The 27,874-nt window shown below is 37.3% G+C and overlaps 1 protein-coding gene across 1 annotated transcript; it reads right to left on the bottom strand.

Annotated features, from left to right (window-relative positions):
* Nucleotides 1–13: 13 nt before the first annotated feature.
* On the bottom strand, nucleotides 14–26,848 carry CCDC167 (coiled-coil domain containing 167). Its single transcript, XM_014054113.2, has 4 exons — nucleotides 26,685–26,848; nucleotides 11,693–11,787; nucleotides 8,963–9,015; nucleotides 14–654 (listed from the first exon to the last, which is right to left on the bottom strand). Exons 1-4 carry the CDS (start codon nucleotides 26,754–26,756, stop codon nucleotides 551–553), a joined length of 324 nt encoding a protein of 107 aa, XP_013909588.2. The 5' UTR covers nucleotides 26,757–26,848; the 3' UTR covers nucleotides 14–550.
* Between the last annotated feature and the right edge of the window lie 1,026 nt (nucleotides 26,849–27,874).

Raw genomic sequence — 27,874 nt, 5'->3', positions numbered from 1 at the left:
AAAGGGAAGCACATTTATTTTTAAATTTCTGCATTTTATTTTAGTTCAAAATGCAAATATTAATAATCACTTGGATTGACATTTTTTTCAAAGAAGGCAAAACTATACAGTAACTTCTTCCCTTAAAAAATTAATAGAGTTTGATAAAAGTAGTCAATTGGCTCACAAAACAATCTATCAATTAAAAACATTTTAAACATGATTAAAAGGACTTAATGAAAGACATAGAAGCCTATATAAAGATATATTGCCTGCCATTTAAAAAATGCAGTGACCCCAGCTCAGCCTCTGTGAAGGCAATTCTACAATCGGGGTGCAACTAACCTGCCCTCACAATCCCGTTACCTAGCCATCAGCTGGAAGGTCCAACTAACCCTGCCTTTTGTCCTTGGTTAATTTTCTACTGAAGTTCTTTTGGAAGACTACGCTAAGATGGTCTACGTTGCAGAGCATGTTGGTATGGAAAGCTGATCTTACCCTTGGCACAATTTGGGAAGGGAGGTAGAATCATCAGGGTCTACAGTAGTCATTAGATTTCAGCACCTAAATATTACATGGTCCAGCAGGTGTAAATAACAAACACTAAGAGTATGATGGCTGCTGAAAGCGCTACAGTCTTCCGATTCTCATGACGAAGCATTTTGAGCTCTTTCTCTGGAAAGACAAAAAAAAAAAAAAAAACATCACATTGTAAAGACACTATAGACTTCTCAAAATAAAATTTAATTTGTTTTAAATATTAAGGTTCTCTGTCGTAAGCCTTTTGCAGTATTACTAAACCGATAGCATTAGGATTTTAGGTGTTTCTTAAGTACCATATAGCAGGACAGTAAAAGAGGCATGATTTGGTGGGGTGGGGGAAGAGTGGGAAAGAGATAAATTACCTCATCAGTTGCAGTTGTAGAACAAAGGGCATTTTAACATTTCTTAAGTAACAAGTTTCACTTGTCTTTGGAGTATCATTAATATTCTATTCTTTTTCTGTAGTATAATTTCTTATTATACTTTTCTTTTTCTGTCATGTATTTTGCACATGGGTAAATTTTCCATGGCACTTGACTCATAACAACCTGAATAGGGCTCAGCATGAAATCTAGGAGTCTTATTCTAAATACTGTTGAGCTTTTAATTTACTTTGTATGTACTGTTTGACTGGTATCTTACACACTGCTCTCAAAAGATGAACAAGGTTAATCAACTGTATTTCATGAAAGGAAATCTCAAGATGTTCAAAGTATCTTTATATAATTAAAGCTGGAATACTGACAAAACTTGTGGCTTCTGCTTAATGCTTTTAAGATTAAATAGAGAGGAGAATTTTTTTTAAAAAAGAACATAAAATGCATTTTAATTTAAGCCCTTACATGATTTAAAGAAGACATTTGATGGTAGGATTACTCTGATTTACAGAGAATATATCTTTACATAATATTCACAGGGTTGAAATTTCAAATGGTTAAAATATATTTTTAAGGGCAGCAACTTAGGGGATGGGAGTAGAATAAAGTATAACAAATGATTAAAGTACCCCCCCCTCAAATTTAAAGCACTTAAACCTTTGAGTCAAGAGTTTTAAGGTTACCAATAGAATAGCATGAGATTCCTTCCTAACAATTAAACATGATTTTTTGATCTGACCTCATTCATACATAAGCATTTTACCCTACGTGCCACAAAGCATCTTGAGTAGAAAAAAAAATCTTGCTTCAAAAGGAATTATTGTAGGGAGGTGGTTGACTGAATTCTGCAGGCTGATCTATATAATCTAGGTTATGAGGACTTGCCACAGGGGAAAAGAAATCCCATTTTATAGTAATGGTGCTAGATTCCATTCTGTATGTTCGGAGTTCCTCAGAAGAATGGTGACATACAAATGTAATAAAAAAGCTACTTTAAAATGAAGTCAAAGGCTATTCAACTTTTGCACTATACCGTTTTCATATATCTATTTTCTGCTGCTATACAGCAATCAAGCCCATTCAGAGCCCATTTCAGTGCTTTTGTAATTTCTGGGAGAGGTCAGAGTTTGGGGATGGCTTATTTGACAACAGAATCATTGTTACTGACTGCAGTGGCAGAAAAGGTCAGTGCGGTTCAACCTGGGACTGCCAGAGGAGTATGATTTTAATGGGAAGTCTTGGGTGTTAATATAACAGCTCAGGCAGATGTCCCTTTATATTTGCCAGCTCCCTAAAGGAGGCAGCTTTAGTGAGAGGAGCTCAGTGCATTAAAACATGGGCAAAAGGTCTCTAGCCCTTGGCTGAATGGCAGCTCTAGATTTATTATGGGATACTTTCTCCTTGTTCTCCGAAGCTTTTGAATGCTGACTCTTTGGCAATGTAATATTGATTGTGGGCATGAAAATATTGCAAATATTTTGTTAGGGGAAAAAATCCAATCCCAAACCTAGATGATATTGTAGCAAGGTTATTAATTTTCTTAGGGTTTTAAAAAACAAGTCTTCATACAGTATATATTTGCTGTTAACCGAGTAGCTTCAGCAAGGACCAGGGCTATTTGCCTTTCTAAGTACTAAGTTCCACAGATGAGCAAAAAGAGACAAAGTTACCCATAAAACAAGCAGTGCAAAGAAAGTAAATAACTGCATAGGAAAGATTAAATATTTATTTTGGAAATTTACAGAAATCCAAGGAAGCTTTTATATAGATATGAAAGCATGATAAAATATAAATATGACAAAATTGTACTGTAGACAGATGCAAACAACCATGAATATACGGAAGAATAGTATAAAAAGATTTCAGATAGTAGTGGAACTAATAGAAAATCTTGAAAGTTAATTGGGTCCTAGAAAATATTGCTAACGACCAGCAATATCCTACATATTGCTAATGACCAGCAATATCTTAAAATCTTACATAAGATGACTCAGTTAAAATGCCCCAGATTTTGTAATTTAGATTTTTAATAACTAATTAATTTTCATGGCCGCTACAGACATTTACAAATATAGGTGCTACTTTAGATTCTAAGATGTAATCTTATGTATTGAAAAACATTTCCAAATACAGAACGTGAAAAATATACTGAATTTTTCGATAGTCCAGCAGGTGGCAGTACAACCTAAATAGCCAAGGACAGATAGTAGGAAAACACAATTATGCTTTAGGACCTTTCCATACAGCAAAGAAAAGCAAGAATTAAGGCAGTATTTACTCTGTCAAAGGTAGTAGCCCAGTGCTGCATCTATGGAGGAGAAGAAAAAAAGAAAAAAAAAAGTAGGTCTGGAAATGAATTTGTTGCCTCTTTTTTTTTTTTTTTTAAACAGGACAAACTCATTTTGCTTTGCCTAATCTTCAAATCTTGATCACTGGAAAAATGCAGCTGTTGCTCAATTAGCAATGTGTTTTACAATTAACTTTGCTGATTTACAATGATAAACATCTGACCAATACAGTCTGTGTGCTCCTGTATGCTTACACCCACACAAGTTTTAAAAAACGGTTTAACTTTTCAATTATTCTTTCCAGCTGTAGGCAATGTTAACTAGTCTGTGCCCTTCTGAAATGCAAAATAACAACAACAACAACAACAACAACAACAACAATAATAATAATCATCATCACTGGCATGATGATGCCTTGTGTCAGCGCTCTTCCCTGTGAATGCCTTTGAACTGAATTCTGGACTCTAATGCTGTTCTTTGATAATTTCCTGCTACAGACACTTTGGGAGAAGGGAGATATTTTGATTCTTCACAGCAACTACTGACTGTGAATTCCTTTCCAGGAGTTCTGAGACTTTTCTGTTTCTTCCCAATTAGGCTGTATTGACTTTATCTTTGTACCGCTTGCTGCTGTCGCAGCCAATTACTCAACTCTGTCTCCAATCACCTCTTGATCCTACGATATTGTGTTCCTTTCTGGGGCAGGAGATTTTAAGATGTAGTCTTGATACAAACTAAAATTTTAGTTTAGCCAGGAGCTGGGAACCCACAGCTCTCCCGATGCAACTGAAGTAGAGCTCTCAACAATGCCACACAACGTACCAATGATGACGAATGCACTAAATTACATTTACCCATCTGGGAAGCCACAACTTGTAAAAGATAGCTTCTCTTCAACCAAAAACCTTTACCCTAATGACTTCCTTTTTATCTGAAGTCTTCCCCAAATGAAAACATGAACACAATTTTGGAAGAGTCATGCTCTTATTTTATCAGGAGGCTTTAGAGTAGGAGGCTACTCTAGTTATGCTTTTTAATGTTTTATGCAGAACCTAACGTAAGTGCAAGCATCTTCTCACCACGGGGCATCCAGAATTGGGAAGACTCATTACTGCTTCTATTTATAGCTCTTTATACTGGACAAATCAAGTTGATAGAAGTGTATCCTGTACAAACCAGTCTCCCCAAAAGTATCTCTAAACAACCATTTCCCTTTATTGGACAAAAGAAGTGCCAAGATACAATAAGACTATTTGAGATTGGTAAAGGCACAAGACAAGGATGCCCATTATCCCCCCTACTGTTCATCCTCACATTAGAACCCCTTCTTAGAATAGTGAGAAGTGACGCACAAATTAAAGGGTTACGAGCTAAAGCTCAGGAATTTAAGGTCCAGGCTTTCGCTGATGACCTTGTTTTTATCCTGGAGGATCCTATGGCTTCTGGGATACAACTTTTACGTAAAATAGAGGAGTACGGTAGGATAGCGGGGCTACGTATAAACAAAGAGAAGACAAAACTGTTAATTAAGAATATGACTCTGAACCAGAAAAGGGAAGTACAAAGCCTGTTAGGGATCAACATGGCCCACAAAGTACAATACTTGGGAATTTGGCTCACGGAGAGATGTTCCTCTATCAAGGTAGATAACTATATGAAATTGCTACAGCAGGTATCTAAAGATATGAATAATTGGAGTGGCAAACAACTGTCTCTGATGGGCAGGATTGCGACAGTCAAGACATATGTATTACCAAAATTTTTGTTTCTGTTTCAAACGGCACCAATTAAATTGGATAATTTTTTTTAAAAATCTTTGGAGACAATAGTGACTCAATTTATATGGCAAGGCAAGAAAGCACGAATCAAAGCCCAAATATTGCAAAAATGTAGAGAACTGGGAGGCTTCGGAGTACCCAACTGGGAAGCATACTATAACGCAGCAATCATGACATGAGTGAAAGATTGGGTGATGTTGAGTAGAAGGCGCCTATTGGCTATAAAGGGACATGACCTCCCTCAGGGATGGCATGCCTCCCTCTGGCAAGAAAGAGACACCCCCCATAGGTATTTCATGGGACATTATATTCGGAAGACTTTGATGGGGGTCTGGGAAAAGATGAGGAAAAAATACTATCTTAGGGTTCCGTGCTGGTTGGCACCATTAGAGGCCTTAACACATCCCTGTGTATTTAATTGGACAAGAAACATAACATATAAAGATATCATGACAGAAGATGGCAACATGAAAACAAAGATGGAATTAGAGCAGCAGGGCAGGAATTTGGAATGGTGGGAATATTTACAGGTTAGAAACAGGTTTAAAAGTGATACATTTTGGGATCTACCCAAACCCTCAGGGGCTAGATAAGATTTTGTTTGGTGGAGACAAGAAAATGTTATCGAAGATTTACCAATTTTTGACCTGCCAAGATGCTAATGAAGAGATGGACAAAAGCCTTCTAATAGCATGGGAGAGAAACCTTGGCTATGAAATTGAAATGGGCAAATGGTGGGATCTATGGAGTAAGACCATTAAACTTACAATATCTACAGCATTCAAAGAAAACATATACAAGATGGTTTATAGGTGGCACTTTCCCCCAACGAGGTTAGCCAAGATGTTCCCTGGGTTATCTCCATTGTGTTGGAAATGTGGAAGAAAGGATGGCACATTCTACCATATTTGGTGGTCCTGTACTGAGGCCACGAAATATTGGAAAAGGATTAAAAAATGGCTAAAAGAGGTTACCGGAGCAAACATGGAATGGAGACCCGAGAACCTTCTACTAAGCATTAAACCAGAAAACATAAGTAGTTCAATATGGCATTTGAGCCTACATATAATTGTGGCCGCAAGAATAACCTATGCACAATTTTGGAAATCCACTACCATACCGTTGGAAGATGCTATAATTAAAAAGATCTATGAATGTGCAGAAATGGATAGAATGACGGGTTGGCTGAGGGACAAAGGAGAAACGGAACATTATCTTAGCTGGAACTTATGGTATATGTGGGCGACAAGGAGAACAGCAGGGACTTAAAATGGGGAAAGTTAAAAGTGAACATGGGTATTGTAATAGATCCCTGAACTTTGCAATGAGAAGATGTGGCTTAGAGACCTAACAATGAGGAAGGAAAGAAAAAAGTTGGGCTGTGAATGACTGTCACCGCGGGGGGGGGGGAAGGGGAGGGGGGGTTGTATGTTTAAAATTGTATTTGTATCTGTATGTTCTACGCTTAAAAAAATGTATAACTAATGAATGCCAATACAAAAGGCTGTATATTTACTTTATATTGTTATGTATGTTTTGTCTTTTCTTATGTTGTTGTATTTTTCTTTCTGTTTTTAAAGGTAATAGTGTTTAATAAAAACTATATTTAAAAAAAAAGACTATTTTGTACTCCCTTTAGTATAAAGACCCAATGTAAGATTATTTTTTTGCAGTTAACTTAATTTAGCTTCTGAAGATAGTCTATAGCCTGTTTTCTCAAGATAGGTTAATGTCCTTAACTTGTAGAAAGCTTTATTAAAATCAACAATTCACTTGTATTTTTAGAGCACATGTACTTATTTCTGATATGGAACTAAAATCACCTCACTGCAGAAGAGGTCAAGTACATTTGGTGGCACACATTATTTCAGATATTGAAGTGTCAAATTACATTTGTCCTGCACAAGTACTCAGAAATGCATTGCCCTGTAGCAATGTAAAAAAAGGAAGAACCAAATAAACGAGACAGATAAAAAGCACCTGTTTCTAATATCATAACACTTAATATCCAAGTACCATTTAATTTCAGTAGTGTGGTCATTTTCAAATCTATAGTAGGAGGGTTTATACCTATTCAGACAGCAGTAAGAAGTATTGGGAAATATTATAAAGTGCTTGGCCCATTTTATTTATGTAGCACTTTATCAGATACATAGGTGGAGATGAGGGGACTTTTCCCTGCTATAGCTGGTGTGCCAGTTCTTTCTGGAGCATGAGGTGTAGGCAGGCAATATCTGGAGGCTATTATCACCTCTACAGTTTAATGCTGCTTAGAGCTGCTTTTGAAGGCCACCTGGAAGCTGTAATTGATGCAAAATGCAAATCTCACATGCTGCTGGATGACAGCTTTCAGTGCTGCGTATAGAAGCATTGAGGTTTTTGTGAGCACTACAATGGCTCCAATATGCTTCAAAGTGTTGGTTTTAACCCCTGCAGATTTTTCTGGCTTACCACCTGCAGGGCCTTCAGATACATTTGTTTTGAGCTGGGATGTGGTTTGGGGAGGGCCCACTCCCCTCCCCCCACCACATAAGATGTGGAGAGGGCAAGAGCATGGTGTTTATCAGTATTATGTCCCATTCCTATGAAACACTCTAACCACAGAGATACGGATGGCATTCTCCCTGATTATATTTAGAAGCACAGTAAAAACAGAGTCTTTATGGAGATGTTTTATTAAGTAATTTTAAGTAACATTACTGAAGATTTTCAAACAAATGGTGATCATTTGGTTGGAATACTGGGACAGATTTTGTATCTTGCTTTTAGTGATTATAAATTGTCTATGTATTCTTGTAAGCCTTTGAAAGTCCATAGAGACTCACTAGTATACAAATATTGCATGTAAACAAATAAGAACAGATGATCTCCAAATTCTGCTACTGGGGCACAAAACGTAGTGTTCTCTCTTTAAAGAAATCCAAATGCTAAAGAAATCACTGCATGTATCAATCTAAGTAGTCCCGAGAAGTCAATCTTCTAGATTAGGAGACATGCATATTATTTATATTTATTTAAATATTCTTTAATTGTTTTGTACATTGCCCTGGACAGAAAGATAATCAAATTTAAAATGTAATAAACCCATTTTTAAACAACTCCATTGATGCTCTTGTCTTTTAACACTTATAATGGCTCATTGTAAATAAAACAGACTTACACTGTGCCTAGATTAAAATAAGCTTGAGTTTCTTGGCAAGGGAGCCTCATAAGTGGAGCAATGGTGTAGAAAAGGTCCTTGACCATGGGTGTCAAACTCGATTGCATCACGTGACTTATCGTGACTTTTTTGCCTTTGCGGAGCCAGGGTGGGGGTGGCCTGTGCATGACCCATCCGGCCTACGGACCACCAGTTTGACAGTCCTGTCCTAGATCAAGAATCTCCTCTTAATGAAGTGACACACAGCACGGCCAGTGAACATCAGAGATTACATAGGTATTTCAGTTACAGCTGTTTTCTGCTACAACAGGCAGAAACCACAAGCTGTCTTCTCTCGCTTCTTCACTGACTTGTGCTATATATGCTGACAAACTTCCTTATCTGCCTCTGCACCTACAAATTAAATGGAGGGACCTCTTGAACTTTCCAAATGTGTAAAAAAAATCATTTTAACAGTCTCTTCTGCACCTTTCTGGATTGTAGTTTTTATTTACTTGCAGTTCTTTTTTGAAAATTTAACTATACAGAAGTGTAGACAGGCAGATATATGACCACTGTCACAAAGGGTGAGATTTCTAATGTATCAAGGAATTTGTAAACTTTTAAAAAACACATTTATAATAGTACTATTTTTTTTTTAAAAAAAAACCTCTCGTTTCCATCTCAGGCAATGAGAATGATTTTTTTTTTTGTTAGTTTCAGAGGAAATTACCTTAATTCCTTCCCAAACGTGGTATCCTCCAGCAATTCTTGCCTGGGAATTCTGGTGGGCGACATCTAAGCTACCCGAAGAACACCATAATAGGAAAATGTACTGCATATACTAGTATGTCTTACCATAAATTTCGGCCTTGGTTTCTAGCATGTTTTTCTCTTTTTCCAGTGATTCTCTGTAAGGAAGTGGGAAAGACAGATATTTAGTAAAAAAATAAAGGTTTCTGGCCCACAAAGATATACCGTAGTTAGCTTCTATAATGGCAGATGAGATGACAATCTAGTTATATTACTTCAGTTTTCTGAAAGGTGGTCATATGACTAAGTGTTCCTCTGAAGATGCTTGCATTTTGCTATGTTAATTTTCCTGCACACATTTTTTTTAAAAAAAAATCAGTCTTATGATTCCTTCTCTGATTTGGAAGTGACATAATTGATTTTTGAATTGTTACAGTATTTGCTATATCATCTCCTTAAAAGAGTTGTTACAAAACATTGGAAATGGGACAATGAAATTCTCTTAAAGAAAAATTTTGGTCCTGTTCTCTCATAAAACTCTTGGCTGCTTTTACATCATGAAACATTCAACCTGAAATTTTTGTGCATGTTGGTGAAATGCTGCACATATTTTAATGCTGGTTCATTTTTATAAAACTTGTAGCTAAGTAAAAAAACTCAATTTTTAAAAAAAGAAGGAATAAATCCAAGATTTATATTGTTAGCGGAAAATTAATCCATAGTTTAAAGCATGAGAACAAAACAAAGCATCTGAAAGTAGTATCTCTAGCAACAGCTCCATTACAACACAGAAAACACAGCAGCACTGATATAGCGGGAAATAAATATGCGCTAGCTATTTGTTTGCCAGTTCCAAGTAAGCTCTCTAGTATACTATACTAGGAAAGGAAAGGCGGTAAGCACAATACAGTTTGTCCCTAGAGAACAAAACAAGAGCCAGAGTGAAAATGGTGCCAAACTAGATTAGAGAGTGAATTGAGGGTGAAGTGCAGGATAAAGTTATATTGGGAAGTGCAGCTGAAGAAACAAAGCAGAGAAATTCAGACAATTCTAGAATTACTGAGTGTCTAATATATATATAAAAAAATATTGAGATGAAGAGTAATTTGAGAATTAGAATGAAATGGAACCCCAATTTTGTAGTCCATATGCCTCCTGAAGTGGGTGTCATAGGAGGATTAAATGATTTGTGATGGCTGTGTACTGTTTTCATCAGTATTACCAAATGCCCCTGAATAAAATTGCTGAGGAACATAAACAGAAGATTAATTCTGTAACTTTCCCACAATCAGGAAAGCCGACAGCAGAATAAAGCCTTCAGTCCAATCCCACAGAAAATTTCATCATGGTGCAGCTACCTTTCAATGTTTGCTACTGCCAAAAGCCATAATCTGTCCTGAGATTTGAATGATAATGGGCAATTTCATCATGTCACATCCTTTAATGTTAATACTTTGTGGAGAGAAAGCCCACAGTGCCAGCAGCTGTTTCCTCACCCTGATATAAGAAACGACACAGAAAGTGACTCTGAGGTGACAAGATGCTACTGGTATAATAAAAAGGGAATAACTACAAACAGAATAGCTTCTGCTTGGACTGACAGGACTTTAAATCTCTAAAATTACTTAGGACCAATTAATTTACTTTTATAGCTTTTCTTCTTAGAAGTAGCAGCCCCACTTTATTCTATGCTAGCACAAACTTCAATGAAGCATTTGTTCAGTTTGGGGTACTTTAGGTCAGATATATTGTAAATTAATTGGCACAGGTTCAGAGGAAGGTTACAGACATGGTAGAAAATAGGAGCCCCAATAAGCAATCTCTAGGTACCTTATATCAGTGATGGCAAACCTTTTTTGGCTGCTGTGCCAAAAGCGGGGGAAGCACATGGGAGGGGGAGGGGTCGTGCGCTGGTGTGCCACACCCATAATGCTATGTATGCGACCCCCCCTCCGCATGCATGCGTGCAACCAGTGACCCCACCCCGCTTTTGCCACAATTTTTTCACCCTCCCCAGGCTCCAGAGACTTTCTAGGAGCCTGGGGAGGGCAAAAAGAGCCTCCCCCCCCCCCGGACGCCCTCCAGAGCTTCCCTGAAGCCTGGAGGGCAGAAAATGGGAACCTGGAAGTTCAAGAATGATGACTTCTGATTTGCTCGTAGGGCTGGTTTTTGCCCTCCGGAGCCTTCAGGGAAGCCTCCTGAAGGCCCCTGAAGGCTCCAGAGATGGAAAATCGGCCCTATGGACAAACTGGAAGTCACCATTCCCAAACTGTAGGTCCGCTTTTTGCCCTCTGGAGCCTTCAGGAGGCTTCCCTGAAGGCTCTGGAGGGCAAAAACCGCCCCTACTAGCAAACCGGAAGTGATTTCCGGTTTGTCCATAGGGCTGATTTTCGACCTCCGGAGCCTTCAGGGAAGCCTTCAGAAGGCTCTGGAGGGTGAAAAATGGTCCTATGAGGAAACCGGAAGTCCGGTCCCGAACTTCAGGGAAGCCTCCGGAGGGCAAAAAACGGCCTTATGGACAAACAGAGCAGAAATCATGCATTAGGAACATGTGGGATATAATACAGTGCTGTGTAAAGTTTTTATCCAACCTGTGAAGTGTCCAGTCATAATAAAATCAATTTCCACAGAAACATTTAAATGAACTTTCTCCCACTAAGAAGAATTCAATGAAGTATTTCTGCCTCTTCCTCTATATTCAATATACTCCTTTTAAAAAGAAATTGGAAGCTCATTTTTATCTCTGCTTGATCCAGAATAGCACACAATAATCAAACCAACATACTGCAAGAGTTACAGATGCATGGTTAGACCCAAGACAAGTTCTACTAGTACCTTCGTGCAGATGTTAGTTCTTCTCTGCGTAGCTTAAAATCCACCTCTTCCAAAGCTTGCCTGCAAAACATCAACTTGTCTTCTAGGCTCTCTACCTGAAATACATTAGACAAGCAGGTATGACAAGATATTTCATCGATGCCCATTCTCTTAAGCAGCAGCACTTGACCAGAGTGTGCATACCTTGCATTTTAGCTGGAGGATCTGCTGCAATTACATTTCTTGCGACCTGCAAAGTTTTTGAGCAAAACAGACAAAGCTTCTGGATTGAAACTATCACTCTTACCAATAAGGCAGAGAATATTGAATGAGCCCATGACCTTCCATTCCACCACCTCTATGTCAAACTGCACTTCCAATGTTTATTGTTAAGTTGATCTGTGTGGAGTAATTTTATGAAAAAGTAGCTGATAATCTGGCGTTGCCTGGGTATTTATTTATGGGGGGAAATGTCTGGACCAAATGTAATTTCTAATTTTGGGTTTTCCGGCTTCGTGTTTGTGTGAATAAAGGATGGTCAGAGCATAAAAAGACGGCAGCTCCGACCACGCTTTACTCACCCAAACACGAAGCCGAAAACACCAGCCTGAAGATGGCGAGTGAGACCTCACCGAAACGTTGTCAAGACAATCTCAATCTTACACGGGAAAAGACCCGAATACAACAAGACCAACATACCTACACCTGTGACAATCTACAAAAACAAATACACACACACACACACACACACACACACACACTCACTCATTCATTCATACATACATACATTCTGTGAAACATTCTAGAAACACATCTGATTTTCACAGATGGGGAAATGTAGAAACAAAAATAGTGGTTACTGGTAGTCCTCGACTTACAACCATTCATTTAATTACTGTTTGAAGTTACAACAGTTCTCAAAAAAGAGATCTACAACCATTCTTCGCACTTACGACCATCACAGCATCGCAACTATCATCAAAATTTGTGGGTTTGGCAATCTGCATGTATTTGACAGTTGTAGCATCCCGTGGTCATTTGATTCTCATTTGTGATCTTCCCAGGTCTGACAAGCAAAGACAATGGGGAAACCAGATTTGCTTAATGATCACAAGATTCACTTAACAGCAGTGATCCGCTTAACCATGGCAATAGGTCATAAAATTGGGCATGACTCATTAACTCCTCTTATCAACAAGAAATTCTGGTCTCAAATGGTCATAATGGAAGACTAGCAGTATTTAAATAAGTTAAATTGGTTTTTTTGTGGAACTTCATGACTGCAAAGTCAGATTGGGATCAATCCAGTATCAATGTTAAGATTTCAACCTCTGAAATTAAACATTCCAAGAGTCACTGAATCCAGGAATAGGCTTTCAAAACTAAAATTAAATTTAGGCCAAATTTCAAATAGAATTAAACTGGGGCTAAACTGCCCAGTTCTCCAGGTTTAGTTTTATATACCAGCAACTGAACAAATTTCTTTTGACTAAATTATCAGGTAGTTCAAATTTGAGTAGTGGATGCCTCTCCAATAATCATTTAGTCCAATTCCTCATGAATCATAATTTATTTGACTAATGACAAGGCTTTTACAGAAATTGTGAATCAAAGAATATAGAAACTAGGCATAGAAATTAATTAAGAAAGATCACACATTATTAGTCCTGAGCTACCTAATGAAGGCTAAATTGCTAGGAATGAGAGGAAGGGAGAAAAGGATTTTTCAGTCTTCCAGCAACCTTATGTAGAGTTCTTATTGCTGAGTTCCTGTTGTCATTAGCTATGGAAACAAACAATATAATTAGAGAAAGTGGTATAAGTTCAGTAATCTTTTCAGGAAAGCTACATACATGTAGTCCTTGACTTAAACTACAACTAGGAATAGAACTTCCTTTGTTGTGAGATGATTAAGTGGATTGAGCCCAATTTTATCACCTTTTTTGACCATGGTTATTAAGTGAATTGCACAGTTGTTAAGTGGATATGGCTTCTCTACTGACTTTACTTGACGAAAACTGGATTGCAAATGGTGATCACGTGACTGCAACTATTGTACATTCATGCTGGTTGCCAAGTGCCCATATTTTGATCAGATGATCATAAGGAAGTTGTGGCAGTCATAAATGCGAGGATTGGTTGTAAATCATTCCTTCGGCACCATCGTTAACTTGAACAGTTGCTAAATGGTGGCAAGTCAAGGGCCACCTACATGTGCTATCTTAAATTTGGAAATCAAATCTAAAGGCCAAATCACAGAGCCAAAAAGAATATTTGCAGTCCAAGGACTACTTTATATAATGTGTACCTCCAGTTACGGAAACAAAGAAAGCTATCCTTTCAGATAAGTCTCAATCTGGCTAAGAGTATTAAAGCATAAAATAATGCATAGCTGATATGGATGCACATCTGGATCTCCATCAGTTTTTCACTTCTGCTCTCCAGATGTTTGGGGATTAAAACACTCAGAACAATTTGTGCATTCAGCTTCTCAGTCCACAATTTTTGCAGCAAAATAAATACTTCTGCTTCTTGAAGCTGATAATATGTGCATATTTTCCTACAAGGAAATAATTAATAAGAAAACTCCTATGTTATCGTTAATGTAAATGTTACAACATATATGTATGGAATATAATCATATTCATTAAATAACATACAGGTGGACCAACCTGTGAATGTTGATATACTTTTCTGTTCAACTGCTTGGACTTTTTTCCCCACTGAAATAAGACATCACCTGTACTGCCTTTACTACTTTTTTACAACTTCAGGCAACCATGTCTTCAAAATAAAAAGATGACATTGGAAGAGGCCCAGGGAGTTGCCCCAGGTGGAGCAGGCAAATTAACTTGGGCAATTCTAAGTCTCAAGTGGATACTTTTAACTGCTGTGATCATCTTGTATTCAGCTGGAGTTGTGGCAGGAAGCAACTGCTGGCTGCTTAAGATAGTCATCTAATTAGTCTGCTAATTTATTTTTCAGTAAAGTGGAAAGACAAGAGAGGGAGAGGAACAGCTGAAGCAGGCAGCATAGGTAATCAAGGTTTTGAAGAGGGAAAGGACGTTTCAGAACAGAAGTCACGCCAAAGGGAAAAGGGCTCTAGGGATTCTCACTGGTTTGGAGCTCAAGGTAAAACCACTATTTTTGTAATTCTGGGTACAAAGAATATGGTCTTTGCTGGCTAGAAGAATATCGACTTTCAAACTACTGTCCATCTAGCCATGCAGAATGCACACACTCAGACAAATGTTTTGCTCTTTCCCTTTCTTTATTTAGTTCTGTGCTCTGCACAGAATACAGGCATGTTCTTTCTCCAGAAACTAGTCCCTTCCCCTGCAGGAGGATTAGAAAGGGCACTTGGCATGATGAGAAGATAATAAAAATGGCTGACAAATCCATGCCGGCTTCCTTTCCAATTCCCCCTTTCACTGCATACAGTGAATCACCCATGCGCCCAGAAGTCAAGGGAAAGTGTGATTGTTCACCTGGTCAGCCTCTTCCATTAGCCTGATGAGATACATGGAATTGGGACCACTGCCAGACCTTTTCTACCATAGCACATATCCCTTCCACAGGTAATATTTGGAAATCAATTCTACTGATCCCTGGTTAATCACTTTATGGGTTAATTCTGGGCTAATTAGCAATTCTCACACTCTGCTGTGGGAAAGAAAGCAAAGTTAGCCTCAGGCAAGGGACAGGAGAGAAAAACAGAGGTGGGGGACTAATTTATGCCAAGAAAAGCAGGCTGCTATGAAAAAAAATACTGTCTTTCCTTGTAATCTAACAGCTAGTGACAAAATACATCAGTTGAAATGCTATTATGTAAAGTACTGGTATTTAACAACAATAATGGAAGGAGCAGAAATCTTCAAGGTGCCACTAGCCTTTGCTTTTGCTGCAAAAGGCAAATAGACTACAAAGAATAATTATTCAGGATAATACCAAAGGTTCAGCTAGTCCAGCATCCTTCTTGCCCAAATGATCAAATACTTATGGAAAGCACACAAACATAAGGGAAAGAACTACTCCTGCTGTTCTTGCTGCTTAGCAACCAGAACTGAGTGTCATCATATCTAATAGATCTTTAAAAACCCCTTCTGCACAAATTTGACCATGTTGCCACAAATTCTCCTGTTCTGAGAACAGATGTTGTTCTCAGATACATGCTATTTCTGTGACTATTATGAGAATTCATATGGATTTAATTTAATATGTACTTAATTCCCATCATCTGTAAGAGCTACTTAGGAGGAGATCCAAAGAAAAGAGGAATGTTTTTTTCTTAAATTGACACCCTCTAGTAGACTACAAGTCTAATGATCCCCAGACACACAGTTCTTCTCTCCAAGTTCAAAGTCCTAGCAATGTCACTGTTTTCTTCAGCTGCATGTTTTGCTGAACCCTACACTTGGCTTCCAGAAGGGCCCAACCTCAGTCATGAGACATGGAAATATTCTGATTAGCAAATCCCTTCTCATTTTACCACTTTTTTTTCTCCAGAATCTGCTGAAGGGAATGGAGAATAGAATACTATTTACTGCTTACACCTCATCCAATTAGTATATCTCTAAGAGCCAAGGTGGCGCAGTGGTTAAAAGCAGCACTGCAGGCTACTGCTAGATCAGCAGGTCAGCGGTTCAAATCTCACCGGCTCAGGGTTGACTCAGCCTTCCATCCTTCCGAGGTGGGTAAAATGAGGACCCAGATTGTTGGGGGCAATATGCTGACTCTCTGTAAACCGCTTAGAGAGGCCTGAAAGGCCTATGAAGCGGTATATAAGTCTACTGCTATTGCTATATTGCTATTGCTCTATCTATTAGTATTCAGAATAAATGCAGTAGCGCCACGGACTTTTTTGAAATAAGTATTTAGACATGTGTTCAGATACAATGACCACTTCTGAAATTTGGATTCCCTTGAGGGATCTTGAGACAATTGCCCCAAAAGATAAGCTGGACCAAAAAAGCAGAAAAAAATTCACAGCCCCAAGAGATGTACTTTGTACACTTAATGCTGATATTAATTTATACTATCTCTGGTAAAAAGACCAATAATCTCACATCACAACTGAGGAATGATATGAATGTGTGCTCAAATATTTTGAGATTCCAAAATAAATAACTTTCTAATTAATTAATAAAAAGCACTGTTCCTTGCACAAAGGCCATGAAAAGATTTTAAGAAAAACTTTTCCAAAACTATCAAGTAAATGAAGTGATATTTGATAAGGGAATTTTATTACTGGCATTTAAAATGGCTTATATTAGAATTGTACCAAAAGTAGATAAGGATCATACTCAAGTGTGCTAATTATCATCCTACCTTATGGTGATAGTGATAAAGATTTTAATATTAGTGTCACTACATTATTTATTAAATAAATTTATATGGCCACTCAATCCATGATGACTTTAGGCAGCTTACACCATTAAAATTCTGCAATATAAAAAAATTCTAACCCTTTTCTTAAACTAATCAGAACTATAGAATGTAATGCCTAATAAAAAAGATTCAATATTTTTTGGTCATGCTAAATTGACTTTAAGGGACAAATTTTAAAAATTAGGAAAAATTTTGACATGGAAAAATTGATTAGAAGCAAGGAAATTAACTTTGTAACAATTGATAAGACAATGAAATTGATTTTTTTTTACTTTTTTGTTAACAATATTGTTTGGAGCAGCAGCATTTTCAGCTTCTGAGAACGTGAACAATCTATTAAATAATTAAAACTAAAAAAAACACCATTAGTTTCTATATATATTTATATCAATAAACCAATTTGATATTGAGATATTAATAAATGAAATAAATAATTATAAGTTCCCATATTGCCTAGAAAATGGGTGTTTTAATTTCTATAACAACAGTGTAAATGGACTTCAAATTAAGACTTATACCCCCCAAAATTTAGAATTTACTGGATTCCATTACATTTATACAAAAAAGGACTGTTAAAAACAGCATTCTCTTGGAGATAACAGAATAACAGAGTTGGAAGGGACCTTGGAGGTCTTCTAGTTCAATCCCCTGCTCAAGCAGAAGACCCTATAACATTTTAGACAAATGGCTGTCCAGTCTCTTCTTAAAAGCTCTGGAGATGGAGTACCTACAACTTCTGAAGGCAAGCCATTCTCCTGGTTGATTATTCTTACTGTCAGGAAATTTCTCCTTAGTTCTAGGTTGCTTCTGTCCTTAGTTTTCAGCCATTGCTTCTTGTCTTGCTTTCTGAGGCTAATGCTTATCTAAACCACATTTTTATTACCAAGTTCTGGGACAAAGTATTAAATTATATAAATAGAATTGTGTGACAAAAGCTAAAATGTTCAGATGATAATATCCCCTGGACTATGTATCTAGAACATGGAATTTGACAACTAGAAAATGTAAATGGATTTATGCCCTTACCACAACTAAAAATATTGTTATTGCAAGACTGGAAAGATAAATCTATGGCCCCATTCACCCAATGGATTGATTGTGTTTGCCTATAGATGTAGACTTTGTATGGAATATAAAATATAATAAAATATGGGACTCAGTTATGCAAAATACAGGTTAATATATGACTATATAAATGCATTAGAAATAGATATGTGCTTGACTAAATGCATTAGATAACCATGTGCAGAATTGTAACTATTTACAGCTAAAATGATATTTTTTTTCTTTTGTCTTTTTTTCACTTAAAAACACTTTGTTTTCTTTGACAATGCATGTATTTTTATCTTTGTGGGTTTCTTCCCATTTCTCTGTCAGCATTTTAAAAGCAATAAAAAAATAAAATAAATTGCAACCTCTCCTGCTTTTATGCGTTCTTTAATGAAGAACCTGACATTTAGTTACATCACACATTTTCTGACATCTAAAGGTATTAAATAATGAGGCTACATACCTTCTGACCCTCTGAAAAGAGAAATTAAACTGCTTTTCTCTTAGGTATATTTGCCCATGTCCTTTTCTGGCAGCTTTCCCTCATGTTCCCATTGTTAACAAGTCTATCACAATGTATGAATTGCTTGGATGTCGGAAAGGCACAAGATAAAGTGAGAAGGAACAACATTTGTCACATTTCTATATCTCACTTAAACATATTTGACCCCCACCCCCTCCCATCACTAGGCCAGACCACTGCAATGTGCTCTACCCGGGGATACCTTCGCCATGAAACCTAGCTGATGACTATGCACTAGTCACTCTCTCTCAGCCCAATCCACCTCACAAGGTTGTTCTTGTGGGGAAAATAGAAAGAGGAAAGTGTGTTGGATATGTCTCAGTTATTTTTAAAAATAAAGGTGGGATACAAATAAATATATAAAAATACAAAATAGTACATTTGAAGGCTTCTTGGAAGCTGCAATTGGTGCAGAGTGCAGCTGCCCACATGCTGGTAAAACAGAATAAGAGAGTTGGAAAGGACTCTGGAGGTCTTGTAGCCTAACCCCCTGCTCAGGCAGGAAACACTATACCAGTGATGTCTAACCTTTTTGGCGCTGAGTGCCAAAAGCATGCGTTTGTGCGAACACACCCATAATGCAAAGCACCCCCCATGCGCCCCCCCCATACATGCGCACGTGATGCCCCCGGGCGCCCCCCCATGCATGGCAGAGACCCCAAAATCAGCTGGCCAGTGGGAGGTGCACATGCATGAACGGTAGAACTGAGCTGGGGTGACTCATGTGCCTGCAGAGAGAGCCATAGGTTTGCCATTTTAAACAAATGGTTGTCCAATTTCTTCTTAAAAAACGTCCAGTGTTGGAGCACTCACAACTTCTGGAGGTAATTCATTCCACTGATTAATTGTTCTGTTAGGAAATTTTTCCTTAGTTCTACGTTGCTTCTCTCCTTGATTAGTTTCCATCCATTGCTTCTTGTCCTACCCTCAGGTGCTTGGAGAATAGCTTGCCTCCCTCTTTTTTATGGCAACCCCTTAGATAGTGAAACACTTCTATCATGTCTCCCCTCCTCCTTCTTTTCATTAAACTAGACATACCGAATTCCAGCAACCATTTTATATAACTTGTAGCCCTTCTTCTTCTTCTTGTGCCATATCTATCATCAGACGTTGGTGATCAGGTTGGCAATCCTATTCTTTTAGCCCCCCCCCCCCCGTCCCCTAATCCTCTTTGTTGCTCTTCTCTATATACTTTCTAGACTCTCAACATCTTTTTTATATAGTGGAGACCAAAACTGGATGCAGTATTCCAAATGTAGCCTTACCAAGTCATTACAGATTGGTAGTAACACTTCATGTAATCTTGATTCTATCCTTCTGTTAATGCAACCTAGAACTGTGTTGGCTTTTTTGGCAGCTGCAGCACACTGCTGGCTCATGTTTAAGTGATTGTCCACTAGGATTCCAAGATCCCTCTCACAATTACTATTGAACCAGTTACCACCTATAGTATTCCTGTGCATTTGCTTTTTCTTGTCTAAATGTATAACCTTACTTTCTTCACCATTGAATTGAATGGTGTATGAGAGCCATTACAGCCATGGAACACAATAGGCTTCTGGGAACAATTTAATCATTACGGTCACTATGTATTGTCCTGTGCCTGACTCATTATTTTTCCCCTTTGCAGAGCAAAGAGATTGGAGAGGAAGAGATTATAGGAGGAATCAGGCACACAATGGTCATCCCTTGTTCTATCTCTTTGCTCTTGGGAATATGATAAAAGAGGAAAAAACTGGGTCAGGCACAGGAAGGATTGCTTGTTTCCTATTCCCCCTTTCTGAAGAACAGAGACTGGAGAGGAAGGAATGATAAGTTAAAAAGCAGGCACACAATGGGGAATACATCAGCTGTTTGCACAGGCTGCCAAAGCCAGTGCATTCTCCACTGTATGTCTACTTACTCTTTTGTAATCCCTTCCTCGCCAATGAATGTAAATACAAAGATTAATCCCATACTAATTATTCCAGTGCCAGGGTGAACATTTGAAAGGTTTAGGAAAGTGGAGAAATGGAAAGCACAGACCCCATGATTTCCCACTTAGTGATCACTATTATTACCAATAGAACTGCCAGCCCCAATTATGGTCATTAAATGAGAACTTACATTTCAGGCAAAACCAACCTATCCACTTCATTTGTGGTTAGAATGCTGAGGATACCCAAACTATGAGTGGGGAGTTAGAAATGATATTCTGTGTTGGTCACTCTGTGTGGATAGCCTTTCACCAGAAGTCAGACTAGCATGAACTACGATAGCTTGCCATAAAGCTGTCAAAGCAGTGTCTTTGTAAGCTGATGTTGGCAATGCTGGGTTGGCACTATCAAGTAACTATATATTACTATTGGGATTTTATTCTTACTTCTGTTATGCTGGGCTGTTTTAGCCATTTGTTTTGATGTCTTTTATGAATGTGTATTTTCATTGGTTATAGGATTTTGCTAGTACATTAAATAAACAAATGATCACTATCTATAGACAAAGACTAATGTGAAGAATTTGCTTTCATATAAAATTAAGACAATTAAAGGATCTATCCAAAGCCAGTAGAGGAAAAAACTGGGTTGGGTTGGGTGGGGTTTGACACCCGTGGTGTAGAGGTTAAAATATCAGGCTAGAAACAGAGACAGTGAATTCTATTTCCACTTCAGGTACAAAGCTAACTGAGCGCTCTTGGACTAGTCATTCTGTCACAGTCCTGGGAAAGAGGCAATAACAAACCATATGTAAAGTCTTACCCAGAAACCTGCAGGGACTTGTTCAGGCAGTCACCAGGAGTCAAGACTGACTTGAATGCACCAAAATAAAAAATAAAAATAAAAAATCCCCTCTAACATATACCTTTGTAACTTATACACCAATACATCAGATATACAATGTATTATTAAACCAGTTCCTTGGAAAAGGAAGATTTTTTTTTTACTGAAAACATAGCTTTGCCTTTCCTATGGAATTGTGAAACGTAAGCATATATAAAATAAGTTATCTGTCCAGGATAATGAAAATTTAGTTCTCTATACTGTCATTCATTTATAAGAAAACATTAATGTATTTCATTCAAATGTATTACTTTTTGTTAGGACAATAGGAGAAATCCTGTAATGACAATCACATACATTTAACACTAAAGGAAAATATCTTGGGAAAGAATCAGGAATGTATAATTTCTTTGTTGAAGGACAGCAATTTTAGATTGGATCAATGACAGGCGAGACGTTCCATAGGACACAATGCATGTTAATTTGACTATGTACATAAAATGTGATAATCACACAATAATTACATGACATAAATTAATATGTTTACTCTCTTCTAAAGTACTGGAGAATTGAAACACGCAATAATATACCAGAATTTACTCATATTTGTGTTGGAGCAGGAAATAATTGTGGATATCCTAGTCATTCTTATTCGTCTCAGATCATGAAAAAGAAGTTTTCCCCTAGGGACATCAGTGCTGTCTAAATTGAGGTTGGTGAATACACTCTGTTTCCTGCCCCTCTATTTCACTTTTTCCCTATGTTGCTATTGGAAAAAGCAGAAATGAAAACAACAACCACTGAGGTGGAGGACTTAGTCCTCCTGTTCACAACTTTTTTCTAGTCAAAGTTATTGGAAGGGGCTGTCAACCCTCTAGTAAGTAGTTCATACAATACGGGGAATTGATTGTCTAGCCCAGGTATGTTTGGAGTTAAATTTAGTCCACTCAGGTTTAAATGCTTGATCAATTCCATCAGGGAGTTTATTTGAGATGCTTATTTAACCTTCTCTTATCCACATCATGTGAATAATGTTACAATACTTCAATATCTAGTTGACTTTATGACTGTGGTGAAGTATTTTTCATAAAGATAGTATCTTACAGTATAGCCATAAAAATCAGTATAAACATTTGAAATAAACATGTTCATGTTTATAGGGAAATTGTGGCAAAAATTGAGAATGTCAGTTATTACTATTTATGTAGACGTTCAACACACAGAGAGTTTATTTAGAGTACAAAAGAACTTTCCTAAGAAGGCAACAATTTAAAATTCAGCAAAAGGATAACTGGGGTGGGGGCTCACAAAAAACAGAAGTAAAAGCAGGGAGGAAAATGGATTCCTGCTTCAAATTTAGATTTTTTTTGTCTTCTCTTTATTTGTTTAATTGAAACCATCTACTGAGAAATGTGTGATGTACTTCTGTACTCAAAAGAGGCCTTGGTAGGTCTAATAATTATAGGGAAAATTGTTAAATGTTACTCTCAGTAGAAGACACCAAAACAATCATGTATTTTGAGTCAAAATGCTATATTGCCAACATATAACAGCTCATTTCCAGTTGTATTATTCATATTTTTGTTTCACTGATATACATTTCATTGTATTTAGTAATACCTTTCTCCAAAGTATTGTTAATGAGAAAATAGGGATCATAACTTTTCAAAAAAATCTTAAACTTTTGTCTAAATAACAGCATAATTTGAATTAATGATGCCAAATTGGCACCCTTCACATTGATGTACCATCAGATTGCCATCAGTAGGGCTAATATACAGTATGTAGTGGTTTGGGTTTTATAAAAGCTGATGTCCACTACAACTGGACAACATTACCAAGGAAAAAAGTAATGTATTTTTTTAGGTCAGTGCAAACATACACTGGTATTAAAGAGTGAGTGGGAGTCCCTTGAAAGCAGAAGAATCCCTCTGATGTAGACATCAAATGATACCTTGATGAATACATTAGTTGAAGAATAATTTATGGGTGAATAAATTATTACTGCATCCCCACAATTCATAAAAAAGATACAGCTCTTTTAATGAGTTGTAGAAAGGTGTTCCATTTGTGCTTCTGCATATTCCAAAACTCCTCTTCTGAATTTAATCAGGGATACTACATAGTCCCATTAGATTGATTTCAGGAATGATGTGGCTACAACTTTCATAATTCCATTACATTGGAAGATGTTTTTCCAAGGTATCATCTGCCATCGTTCCTAACCACTGAACGTGGTGTCTAGGAATGATGAAAACTGTAGCTCAAACATACTGACAACATTAAATTGGAAAAGGTTGGCTGTTGGTTAGGCTGCTGTTTAAAAAAGATTTATTTTTGTACATTTCAAACCAACATTCTAATTCAATGAAGCTATCAAGTTTGCTATTAGGAGGAATGATGATTCTGGGATTGCTGTGAGATATAATTTTCTGGATGCATGAACTAAAAATTACTCTGATAGTTCATTGGGAATTGATTAGACATGTTCAGATTCCTAAAAGCTATTTGTTTATACAGATTCCACTCTTAATATTTATGGTGTGTTTAATAAATTGTTCATATAGACATACTTTTTACTAGTAGGTGCAAACTGCTCTAGGAATTAGAATTCATATTATTGTATCGGCAGGATACTGGTGATGGAAACATTTCATAAAAAACAGTTTGTACAATGATTTAAACAAGATTTCTATGCAACAAAGGAAAACATTTGCCGGTATTATTGAGAACTAAAGCTACTGCAAAACAGGCTGTGTCACTTTCATTAGTGAAGTTTGAAACCTTACATTTTCATTCCAGGATTTCCCATTTGTGAACATTTGGTAGCTCTGCTCAGATCAGCAAGTTCTTTTGATTAAATCAACATATCACTGCCTCTCATTGAGGCAAGTTTTTAAAAGCTCAAAAGAAATGCAGCAGCCAGGTGAAGGTTTTACAACACAGTATAGGAATGACAGTGAGTTGACTCCTGAAACTGTAAGTGTCAATAGTGGGAATGGTTGCTGGAATTGTGGAAAAAGCAGAATCATCTGATTTACAAAACCTTTTGTACACCCTGAATTCTAAGCCAACATTGGGAGGAAGAAATGGTGATCAAAACAAACATAGCAAGGAAAAAAAAGTTAACAGAGAGCCCCACATATTTTGATATTGACACTACCTCCACACAAGAAATAATGCATAGGAACCCACATTTTATTTCCATCCTTGTCTCAGACACGCATAGACATTTAACATTTGAGTATACAGAGGAAATATGGAAATAAAAGCAAATGGTTTAAGTAGCTGAGGAAGAATGCTGAGGAAGCTCTTGTCAATTCTCCTCCTATATGCCCCCATATAAAGTTCTATAATCAAATAATCTTCTCAGACCAAACAAAAAAATAGTAAAATTGCATGCTCATTATTATAACAAAAAAGAGAGTAATATATGCATGGGTTCTAACCTAAACTTTATTTTTTTAAACTGAAAAAATATAAATTTATACAAAAATGGTAACTAATGAAATAATTTTACAAGCCATGCTAATTCCCATAGGCTAACATATTTAATCCCTATTTTACTATCCCAAAATGGCAAAATAGACTATAATGCTACTTATAGAATAGAAATAAACAACTGGGAGATCAGATAGAAAGGACCTAATTATTTTTTTGATGATTTTCAGAAATGCTTAGTATGGAAGAAGTAATAAAAAAAGATACTGCTCCCCTGCTACAATCTGAAACCAAATAGTTTATTCTGATATCAATACTATGCAAACATCAATTATGATCCTCTTTGGGTTCATCACATGCAGATTAGAGGAATTCATTTGCCATTTTTCCAAAGTGAGTTGCTCAGTATGTCCAATAGGTAACATTGCATCATTATCAGAACTAATTAGGATTTCTTGATTCCCACCCAAAATGATTGCTAATTCCTACACTCTGCAATTTTTACCAAGACAATGTTGTATTCTCCTACTTTAACACCATCAATTAAAGTAATACAGTAGTGCAGGAAACAAATTTCAGAAGATCACAAACTAATAAGGATGTTATATCTTTTCTAATGTTTTGTTTAAACAAAAATAAGCCCCATTAAGTTTAAATCGAAGCCAGTGCACTGAATTATAATCTCCAATTTATAGTGACCACAGTATGGAGAAATTAAATGGTCTTCTAAGTATTGTTCAAATACAAGCATGGCAAATGGTTATCCTGGCTGGGGATAAGGTGAGCCAAAATCCAGTCACAGGAAGCCACAGGTTAGGCAATCTAATTTCATAAAATTGATTAATTACCTATTCCTGTTGGGATAATAAATGGAATCCTTGTTTTATCTTCCAAGTATCTGTGCTGGCTTGTTTTATTTTTCATTCATATTATGGCTTTAAACTGTTTTTATTGTGTTGCACACTTTTTTAGAAACTGTTTTGAATGTGTTATTTAAAAAAGAATTGTCCATTTCAAAATGAAGGTCATACCTCCATCAGTATTTCAAATGGCAGATGAAATAGGAAGTTATTAGACGCTACCCTATACTACTTGGCTTACTTTCGTTGGCATGAGTTGCAGTGTGAATGAGTTAAGTGTGTTTTGCTGGCTGAGTCCAGAAGGAGGAGTCTTGCATTAGTCTTCTTGTTTTTTGTTTTAACTCACCCTTCCCAAAGGATGTGTGTGTGTGTGAAAATTCCGTTATTCTTCAATCTGTTCATCTATAAAGAGACGAATAAGAACAGAATAACAGAGTTGGAAGGGACTTTGGAGGTCTTCTAGTTCATCCCCATCCTCGGGCCGGAAACCCTGCCTACACCATTTCAGATAAATGCTTCTTAAAAAGGAAAATATTTCTTTTTTTAAAAAAGAGCCTGGAACTACTGCTGTAAATTTGACATATCAAGCTGGGTTATCCAAAGGGTCAAATTTGTTTTATACTCCATACTTTTCTTTCTTTAAAAAGTAGGGAAGATAAAATATGGGGGAGAAAAATCACATACATTTCGTTGTTATTCAAACACTTCATTTCAATCATGACATTTGATTTCAGCTTTCAAGAAAGATTGGGTAATGTGGCAGGGTGAGTTGTGGCAGGTTTCCTCAGCTCTTACACACCTTTACACCCAATACCCCACAGCTCCTTCTCACGGGGCCCCGACCTTTGTTGTCCTTTCAGGCCTTTGGGTGCACAATTCACCACCTCCCCTCATTGACCCCTTAATGAGGCCTCAGGCAAGTCCTCCATCTTTGTTCCGTGCCTCCCCGGGGTCGTCGTCTAGTTGCCAAGGCAGTGTGCCGTCCTCCTCACCTGCTGAGCTATGCTCAAACCCTCCGCTTTATCAACCATTTTCCTCCCTCCGCGCGGTCCGAGTTGGCTCATGTGGACGACGGCGTTCCTCTCTTGGTCGGGTCTTTTCGGACGCCAAGCGCTGACGTAGGATCCCGTCGGGTGCGGTAAGCCTAGGCTTGACAACCGCCGCAGCCATCTTTGTCACGGGCGGCGCTGCCCTTTCTATTTTGCCCGGGCCCCTCTGTGTTCGAGGGGGCGTGGCCACGGCTTGGTTTTCTGGCTATCCCACAGAAACATCAAGATTTGAGAAAGGCGTTTGTAACTCTGCTGGGTGTGTTAGCCGATCGTTGATGTTATGTAGCCTTCCCCCCACCTTCTTTTTGCATTTAAGTCGCTTGAAAATAAAACCATTACAAAGCCCATCGGAGTGTGTGCGTGTGCATTTTTGTTATAGTTTTTGTTATTATTTAGTTGGCGTCTTCTCCCGATTCCCCCCAGAGTCCCGTTGGTGGCTCTTAAAATTGGAAAGATTTTAGAGGTCTTGTGGGATATTCTTTTGCCAAGCTGTAATTATGAAGTGCTACTATTGTGGTCGGCTGTCCTTTAAATTGTGGAACACGGGGTAATCATTACGATACATTGTAAGTTTTATATAGCCTGCAAAATAATTTTTCAAATGTGATTAGATCGTGAGAAACATTCCTTTGTGTTGCTCCCAAATACATACATACATACATCATTCATATATATATATGTATATATGTATATATATGTATATATATGTATATATATGTATATATATGTATATATATGTATATATGATGTATATGTACATCATGTGTATGTATATACATACATACATACATACATACATACATACATACATACATACATACATACATACATACATACATATATATATATAAAGATGTCTGCCTAATATGTAATATAGCCCAGGTTCAATCCCAGTAAGGGTATGGCTAGCTGATGAGAGCTAAATAGCTTGAAATAGATCTATACTAGTCTCCCTTTATTTATTTATCAGTACAAATACAACAAATGTAACAAAAAAAAAAGGCAACAGTAAAAATATTGGGTTTCTGCCTGGATGGTCTATTGTGACGAGCCGAAGGACAGAGAATGGAAGTAGTGATTTTCCTCCCATATTTGGGCATACCGGTGGTTGTGAAATCTAACAGATACCTTTC

The sequence above is a fragment of the Thamnophis sirtalis genome, unplaced genomic scaffold, assembly GCF_051295495.1.
Source record: "Thamnophis sirtalis isolate CommonGarterSnake01/CBP01778 unplaced genomic scaffold, rThaSir2_p1.2 scaffold_6, whole genome shotgun sequence".
Taxonomy (NCBI): domain Eukaryota; kingdom Metazoa; phylum Chordata; class Lepidosauria; order Squamata; family Natricidae; genus Thamnophis; species Thamnophis sirtalis.
Note: the sequence above shows the minus strand (reverse complement) of the source record. Positions and strands in the feature narration are given on the sequence as shown.